The following is an 8691-nucleotide window of genomic DNA, read 5'->3' as shown; positions in this document are numbered from 1 at the left end:
TAAAAAAAAAAAAAAGGCAACATGGTATCCTGGATGGGATCCTGAAACAGGAAAAGGACATTATGTACAAATTCCCCAAGGAAATCTGAATGAAGTATGGACTTTAGTTAATAATGTATCAAAAGTGGTTCATTAATTGTAACATGTCACACTAATATAAGATGTTAAGAATAAGGGAAACGATGCAGGATATATGGGAGCTCTGCAAACTATTTTCACAATTTTTCTATAAATCTGAAACAAAATTCAGAGTTTATTTTTTAAAACTTGTCTAATTGTGCTCTTCGAATATATTGCATGGCTGGTGTTCTCTTTGTGGGGAGATTTGTTAATAACTTGCCAACTCTGTGGATGTTTTAGGGCCTCTCTCTCTTTTACTTCATGAATCCACAAGTTTGAGTATTTCCCATTTCATTACCTATAACATTGTCTTCCCCTTTAATGTCTGTAAAACCTAGTTATAGATTTTAAAATTTCTACTTCTGTCTATTTGTGTCTTATACCTTTCTGTGTTGAGAATAATTTTTTCCCCAAATGTCTACTTATGTTATTAGTGTTTTTCAGGAGTCAACTTTTGGCTTTGATATTCCTAATGTATCTTTGTATTTTATTAATTTCCACTCTTCATTTGCTTCTGCCTTCTATTTTCTTTGGGTTTATTCCGTAGTTTCTTTTCTAAATTTTTTACTTTGGACACTGTTCTCATGACCTTTTCTTATTATAAAACACACACTAGTCACCCGCTGCCCGGGCACCTCTTGCCCAGTCCTCGGGCACATCAGAGGGTATTGTTGTTCCCAACCACCCGTGGCTGAGCGCGGCTCACACGTTTCCGGGGACCAGTCCAGGGCGTTAGACTGGATTCCTGACATGCTGTCAGCACAGGGGACGCTTGCTGCCTCCCGGAAGGGATTAGACTCGGCCCGGGGCCTGGGCCCTGCGGTTGGGAGAACAGGCCACTGTGTCCGTGGGAGCCTCGCGTCCCGGGCCTGTGGAGAGGGGAGGGCCACCTGCCAGCCAGGGGGGGCGGGAGGGTGTCCGGAGCCGCCAGATTTCTCCTGGCTTCTCGCCACAGAGAAACCCACGTGTAGCTGGTGTGCCGCTCCTGCCATTGCTAAATGGTCCCAGAGTGAACTTGGCCGTGGCCCAAAAGCTTCCGTGCGGCTTGTGATGGGCCAAGGGGAAGCGGTGCGGGCCATTCTGAAGCCCTGTGCCTAGGGATTGCCCAGCTCTGGGCAGGGTGAACCTGAGAGTCCCTCCTTGACCAGGTGCCCAGGCCCAGGGGGAAGCGGGTGGCCGAGGAGCGGGGCCTCCAGGGTCCCATCCACCCTGGCGCCCTCGGAGTCAGCCTGTGCCCACACAGGAGTCTACCCCGCACCCCTCACCCAGCCCCAGTGCTGCCAGCTGTGCGAGGCGGTGCCTGCTGAGCGGACCCTGTCCCAAAAGCCCTGCTGACTCTGAGGCGGTGGCACAGCTTTCCCCTCTCACCCCGCCCGCCCGCAGGGCCCCTGCCTTCCTGAGGCAGAAGCAAGAAGCACCCTCGGCCGGTCCCCTGCCCTCCAGTCCAACCAGCCCAGCACTGAGTCCGCCCCGGTGGCGGCCATGACTGTCCTGGGACCCCTGCTGTTTCCCAAAGGGGTCCCCGTACATGGAGGGCAAGGAGAGGGCAAGGAAAGAGGCCACTCCAGGTGGGCAGGTGCAGTTAGTCGGCAAGGGAACTCACCGGGCTGGTCTTGGGCACGGAAGACAAGTAGCTCCACAGTCGCCGCCAGAATCTTATTTATAGAGAGGCCTTCACGGGGCTCAGGCACATACACATCAGAGGGTCAGTAACACAGGGCACTCAGGGCTGCACTGACGGGGAGAGGAGTGGGCAGGGATCACAGCATGTGAGGGGTGGGCAGGGATCACAGGGGGTGAGGGGTGGGCAGAGGGCACAGGGGGTGAGGGGTGGGCAGAGATTTGCAGGCACCTGGCCTCGGTCTGCTCATGCTGCAGACCCTGTCCTACCCCTTCACAATTCATACCAGGGAGCATGGGCCATCTACTCCCTGGCTTTAAGAGTGTACTCAGCCCCAACTGGTTTGGCTCAGTGGATAGAGCATGGGCCTGTGGACTCAAGGATCCCAGGTTCGATTCTAGTCAAGGGCATGTATTTGGTTGCGAGCACATTCCCAGTAGCGGGTGTGCAGGAAGCAGCTGATCGATGTTTAAAGTCTACCCAATGACTCCTTCGTGATCTAGGGTACTGCCCCTCCCAAGTTATCTTTGGGGCTCCACCATCAGTCTCCCCCACATCCAACAGTCACCAAAGGCTCGAAGATTCCTTTTAAGGTCAAAGAGAGTGGCTGGGTGGAGTCCTGGCCCGCTGGCAGGGAGGAGAGGTGGGGGGTGGGGGGCGGCACGGTGCCTGGAGGGCACGCGGGTTTGGTGGCCACATCGTGGAAGCTTTGCTCATCTCTACTTCCTGCCCTTTCGTCACCCACACAGGCAGCCCGGCCAGGGCCTGAGGGGCTTCTCGGTCAGGATAGCCAAGGCTGCAGCCCACCAGCTCAGAACCCGCCCAAAGCCTCTTCTCTTGGGACTGCTGCCCGGAGCCCGGCTGGGGGTGCTGGGGTAAAAAATCAATAAAATATATTATTAAAAAAAGGCTATCCAGTGACTGCTTGGTGATCCAGGGCACTGCCCCTCCCTAGTTAAAATTCTTTGGGGCTCCACCGTCAGTCTCCCCCATATCCAAGTCACCAAAGGCTCAAAGAACCCTTTTAAGGTCAAAGAGAGTGGCTGGGTGGAGCCCTGGCCCGCTGGCAGGGAGGAGAGGTGGGGGGTGGGGGGCGGCACGGTGCCTGGAGGGCACGCGGGTTTGGTGGCCACATCGTGGAAGCTTTGCTCATCTCTACTTCCTGCCCTTTCGTCACCCACACAGGCAGCCCGGCCAGGGCCTGAGGGGCTTCTCGGTCAGGATAGCCAAGGCTGCAGCCCACCCATCAGCTCAGAAGCCGCCCAAAGCCCATTCTCTTGGGACTGCTGCCCGGAGCCCGGCTGGGGGTGCTGGGTCCAGAGCGGCAGGTGGTGGGTAGAGCCACGGGTCCCTGTCAGTGTCCTGAGGCCCGGACACCCCAGATCCCCCTCAGGTCAGACTGCAGGCAGCCTCTGTCCTCACAGTGGCATCAGGAGCCATAGCCCAGGGGCTGAGCCCGTCACCTCTCCCAGGGACAGCCAGCGCCCCAGGGAGGAGCCTGCTCGCCAGGACGGAGTGGGATCAGCCATGGCAGGAACACTTCTGGGGACCCAGGCCTGGGCGGCTGGACTGCACAGACCAAGGCTGTGGCCAGAGATGGTGAGTGGTCTCAGCGACCCTCAAGGGCGAGCCAAGTCCTGCACTCCCTGGGAGCCGAAGCCCAGGTGTCAGAGTAGTAGGTGGGGAGCAGCTTCAGGCCCAGCCCAGCCAGCAGTGCGCACCCCTCACTGTCCCGGCTCCAGGATGCAGCTGAGCCGCTCCATGTGCGGCTGGAGCGCCCAGCCTGGGGTCTCGGGGCCCACAGGGGGGCCACTCCTGCACATGGGGCACGGAAGGGTGAGGGGCAACTCAAGGTGGGGGCCCTTCCAGATGAGCGTCTGAGGAAGGGGTCTCCCCTGTGCCAGGGCTGGCGGGGGGAGGCCTCTGAGAGCTCAGAACACTATGTCCTTCCCTGTCAGGAATGTTCACTTCCAGCTGCCCCACCCTTCCCTGCACCTTCTGAGAACAAGGAAACAGGGCCTCCTCTGCATTGAGAACCAGGAAACAGGGCCTCCTCTGCATTCGCTGTGCGAGGATCTCACTGCACTTCCAGCTGCCCACCCTCCACACACACCCCCCCGCCACCCCGCCTTGGCCCAAGCAGGGACTCCTGGAGGTCAGAGGTGACAGATCGGGGCCACTGAACACAAACAGAGTGGAGGGAAGGGCAGGAGAGTGTGCCAGGGGCCCCTGTCCCTGCAGAGGTGTGGCGCTCTGGGGAAAGTCCCCCGGTTCCCCAGCTGCCCCACCCTTCCCTGCACCTTCTGAGAACCAGGAAACAGGGCCTCCTCTGCATTCGCTGTGCGAGGATCTCACTGCACTTCCAGCTGCCCACCCTCCACACACACCCCCCCGCCACCCCGCCTTGGCCCAAGCAGGGACTCCTGGAGGTCAGAGGTGACAGATCGGGGCCACTGAACACAAACAGAGTGGGGGGAAGGGCAGGAGAGGTGTGGCACTCTGGGGAAAGTCCCCCGGTTCCCCCCTGGCCTTCCTGCCTCTCCACCATGCACAATCCTGACCGTGGAGAAAGGGCCAGAAATCTCACCGAATGTTCCGTAAGGTAGAGGAGTTGCTGGCAGTTACCTCACCCTTCCTGAATTTGGCAAAGGACATACCACTCCGCCCCGGGGGGGAGCGGGAGAGCGGGGACCATAAATAGGGCCCCCAGGCAGCCTCCTCACTCGCCTCTTCCTCCTTCACCACCTGCCCGGCTCAGTAGCTGCCCAGTTGCCTCAGCCCGCAACCATGCCCCCGCGGTCTCCTGTGGCTGGGCCTCACCCTCCTGGGGGCCCTGCAGACCCAGGCCCGGGACTCCATCCCAAACCTGATCCCAGCCCCACCTCTGTCCAGGGTCCCGCTGCAGCCAAACTTCCAAGATGACCAGGTAAGGAACCTGGGGGGCAGCTGTGGGGAGGCCCCCCGGAACAGTGGGAGCAGAAGGGCCGAGTCTTAGAGAACATTTAGGACGGGAAGGGCCCAGGTTTCAGCTCAGCCTGCCCTTATGCCTCCTGATGGAAACCATGTTCCCACCCCCATCTCCACCCTCACCCCAGCCTGGCTGACCTGCCTAGGTCCACCTTCTCTCCCGTAATCCCCACAGTCCCTGCCAGGTGGGGACATCTTCAGTCCCACTGCCCACGGGTCACACCATCCCTGCCAGACTCCGGGCTCCCTCTGGCCCACAGCCTCCATCTCCTGCTGGCTTTCTCAGTGCGGGCCCAGTGCAGGCCCAGTGCAAGCACAGTGCAGGCCCAGAGCAGGCCCAGTGCAAACCCAGTGCGGGCCCAGTGTAGGCCCAGTGCAGGCCCAGTGCAAACCCAGTGCGGGCCCAGTGCAGGCCCAGTGCAGGCCCTCAGGCCCAGAGCAGCCTAGTGCAAGCGCAGTACAGGCCCAGTGGAGGCCCAGTGCAGGCCCAGTGCGAGCCCAGTGCTAGCCCAGAGCAGCCTAGTGCGGGCCCAGTGCAAGCGCAGTGCGGGCCCAGTGGAGGCCCAGTGCAGGCCCAGTGCGAGCCCAGTGCAGGTCCAGTGCGGGCGCAGTGCGGGCCCAGTGCAGGCGCAGTGCAGGCCCGAGTCCCCATCAGGAGTCCTGCGGCCCTGGTGGAGGCGCTCCTGGTTCTGAGCCAGCCGCCCAGAGATGGGTGCAGAGATCTGTTGGGGCCCCTGGGCCCAGTGCAAGCACAGTGCAGGCCCAGAGCAGCCTAGTGCAAGCGCAGTACAGGCCCAGTGGAGGCCCAGTGCAGGCCCAGTGCGAGCCCAGTGCAGGTCCAGTGCGGGCGCAGTGTGGGCCCAGTGCAGGCCCAGTGCAGGCCCAGTGCAAACCCAGTGCGGGCCCAGTGCAGGCCCAGTGCGGGCCCAGTGCAGGCCCAGTGCGGGCCCAGTGCAGGCCCAGTGCGGGCCCAGTGCAGGCCCAGTGCAGGCCCGAGTCCCCATCAGGAGTCCTGCGGCCCTGGTGGAGGCGCTCCTGGTTCTGAGCCAGCCGCCCAGAGATGGGTGCAGAGATCTGTTGGGGCCCCTGCGGCCCACTCGGCCTGTCACCCGCCCCCTGCAGTTCCAGGGGAAGTGGTACGTCGTGGGCCTGGCAGGGAATATCATTTCAAAGGAAGACCAAGGGTTTAAGATGTACACCACCAACTATGACCTGAAAGAAGACCGCAGCTACAATGTCACCTCCACCCTGCTCAGGTGAGAGCCCCACCTCCCGGGAGCATGGGAACCTGGGGGCTGCGTGGAGGAGGGGCTCTGAGAGACAGACTGATGTCCCGGCCGAGCGGACAGGCAGTCACTCATCCTCTCCTCAGCACTGGACTCAGAGACCTGTGTCCTCCTTCCTTCTTCCCTTCATTACGTCAGCATTTGCTGGTCCCTTCTGTGCACACAGACAGCAGGAGGGACACACAGACAGCAGGGGGGACACACAGACAGGAAGAGGGACACACAGACAGCAGAAGGGACACACAGACAGCAGGAGGGACACACAGACAGCAGGAGGGATGCACACGGACAGTCCTCAGGAAACAAGGCAGAGAGCAGGGGAGTCCGGAGTGGGAGGAGGGTCCCTGGGCCCAGCCTGGAACCCCGCCAGGACCTCACTGGGGGGTTCCTGGGAGGTGGCCTCTTGACTGGGCTTTGAGGGAACCGATCTGCCTTGGAAGGAGGGGCAGGGGGTTCATGGCAGCGGCTGGTGGACTCCGAGTAAGAGACAGCCGCTCCTTCGGGCAGCAGCGAGCCATGAACAGCCTGGCCGGGGTGGGCACCACACTGCTGGGGCCTCAGGCACCGGCACCCAAGGGATCTGGTGAGAAGACAGGGCCCCTCTGGTTGCAGGGGGAAGAGGAATGGTGGGGTGCCAGGCTCACCAGCTCCTGTGGGTTTCTGGCTCTGGTACCTGGAGGCTGGGGGCTGGAGCATTTGGGCACAAGGGGCATAAGAAGGACAGGTTTGGGGAGATCGGCTCGCGGGTGCCAGGGACATGGCGAGATGAATCGCCCAGGAGGGGTTACAGTGGGAAACAGCAAGACAAGAGGAGGGGACAAAGGCCCAGGTGGGGAGGACACAGGAAGGCCGCCGAGGGGAGACAGCCCTGCAGACGGAAGGACAGTGGGTGCTGGAGGCAGGGCCCGGGCAGGGCAGCGGGGAGAGCACAGAGGGACAGACCGGGCCTCCTGCTGCAGCGGGGATGGGCTGGGCCGGACCCAGGGCTGTGGAATCCCAGCCCCTCCAGCGGCAACCCTGGCTCCCACCTCATCCAGCCCAGGGAGGCCAAGCCTGCGTCTCCCCTCACCCACACCTCTCCCACTCCCACAGGAACCAGCGCTGCGACTACTTTGTCAGAACTTTTGTCCAAACTTCCCAGCCCGGCCAGTTCAGCCTGGGCAACATAGAGGGTGAGTCCTGAGTGATGCGGGCCCTGGGGTTGGGGTCCCAGGCGTGGGGTCCTCCCAGAGGGGGAACAGGCCTCCCTGCACCTCCGCACAGAGGCCGTCCTGTGAGGGTGGGGGAGGAGGGAGCTGCTCTGTCTAACCAGCCAGGGCTGTCCACCCCGCAGCTTACCCTCCACTGCAGAGCTACACCGTGCGAGTGGCGGCCACCGACTACAACCAGTTCGCCATGGTGTTCTTCGAGTATGTTTCCCAAAACCAGAAGTCCTTCAAGATCACCCTCTACGGTGGGTCTTCAACCACCCTGGGGGACCCCGCTCCTGTCCCATCCGAGGGAGGGAAGGGCCCATCCCCACCATCCCCCGAGGCCCCCTCCAACGTTATCTCTGCCCCAAGTCCCCGGGAGGCCAGGGAACGAGGGCTTTCCGCAGACCCCCACGAGGAAGGGGTCTGAGGCTCATTCATCCATTCAACAATATTCATGGAGTGTCTCCCGGCTACTCGCCGGCCATCTTGGCCACAGGACGGACCAAGGAGCTGCCCCCTGAGCTGAAGGAGAACTTCATCCGCTTTGTCAAATCCCTGGGCCTCACCGATGACAACATCGTCTTCCCTGTCCCAATCGGTAATGCCAGCAGGGGAGAGGAGAGGGGGGTCTGGGACTGATGACGTCCCACCAGGGAAACGGGGAAGGAGGCCCGCTCCCCTCTAGTCCCTGCAGCCCCTGGGAGCCACTTTGGGTTCAGAAAGACCTGCCCCAGCCCAGGGTCTGCGGGGCCCCCGGGGGTCTGGGTCCCAAGGACTCTCCCCTGAGAGGTGACTTGGGCCAACCCAGATGAGCTGTTCAGGCCGGGCCAAGCTTCCCAGTCTCATTGCCTGGGCCCCCTTCCCCTATAGCCCAGGTCCTGCTGTTCTGGGCCACCTCCCCTCCCCCCTCCCCCGGGGCTTGCTCACCACTGAGTTGGGAGGTCAGCCTGGCCAGGGCAGGGGCTGTACCCAGGCCACTCACAGAGCCACCGGCCTCCCCAAGGCTGAGGGGCTGCCAGGGCTCATCAGGTCAGCGGGCAGGAGACTGCGGTGCCCAGCAGGCAGCTGGGCCTCGTTTGAGTCCTTGAGAACAAGTGATGCCCAGGTGTTCTCAGGCCTTTCTCTAGATCCCCTCCCCCATCATCTGCCCCTCTGCTGCCCCAGCCCTGAAGGGAACCCCTAGATCTGCTGCTCCTGGGCCAGGCTGGGGCCTGGGGCAGCCGCGGGGCAGGGCAGGGGTCCTGGTGGTCAGGGGTCACACACACATCCCTGCCTATTGTGACGAACTTTCTCCCCCACAGACAAGTGCATCGATGACCAGTGAGCACGTGGTGAGTGTGGATGGGAGGGGGCTGATGGGAGCCAGAGGGCCGCGGCCTGCTGCTCCCCTACCCGGCATTGTCGCCATCGTGACTCCCCTGTGTGCCTCTCAGGTGCCTCCTCTTCCTCCTTCCCGTTGCCTTCATCTCCGCCTCCACCCCAGGTGCCACCCCGCTGCCCCCAC

At 61.5% G+C, this 8691-nt stretch overlaps 1 protein-coding gene across 1 annotated transcript; it reads left to right on the top strand.

The window, feature by feature from the left end:
- Positions 1–4287: 4287 nt before the first annotated feature.
- Positions 4288–8514, top strand: LCN2 (lipocalin 2). Its single transcript, XM_015567133.1, has 7 exons — positions 4288–4338; positions 4503–4667; positions 5831–5964; positions 7087–7166; positions 7328–7447; positions 7684–7785; positions 8489–8514. The coding sequence occupies exons 1-7, from the start codon at positions 4288–4290 to the stop codon at positions 8509–8511; spliced, it is 675 nt and encodes a 224-aa protein (XP_015422619.1). The 3' UTR covers positions 8512–8514.
- The last annotated feature ends 177 nt before the right edge of the window (positions 8515–8691 follow it).

The sequence above is a fragment of the Myotis davidii genome, unplaced genomic scaffold (genome assembly GCF_000327345.1).
Source record: "Myotis davidii unplaced genomic scaffold, ASM32734v1 scaffold142, whole genome shotgun sequence".
NCBI lineage: Eukaryota > Metazoa > Chordata > Mammalia > Chiroptera > Vespertilionidae > Myotis > Myotis davidii.
The sequence above is the reverse complement of the archived record's forward strand: the minus strand, read 5'-3'. Positions and strand labels throughout refer to the sequence as shown.

Excerpts from the sequence above, each read along its gene's own strand:
- LCN2 (XM_015567133.1), top strand. The coding sequence starts at position 4,288 with ATGCACAATCCTGACCGTGGAGAAAGGGCCAGAAATCTCACCGAATGT. Across the intron at positions 7,167-7,327 it reads CAGCCTGGGCAACATAGAGG|CTTACCCTCCACTGCAGAGC; the intron begins GTGAGTCCTGAG and ends TCCACCCCGCAG. Across the intron at positions 7,448-7,683 it reads CTTCAAGATCACCCTCTACG|GACGGACCAAGGAGCTGCCC; the intron begins GTGGGTCTTCAA and ends TCTTGGCCACAG.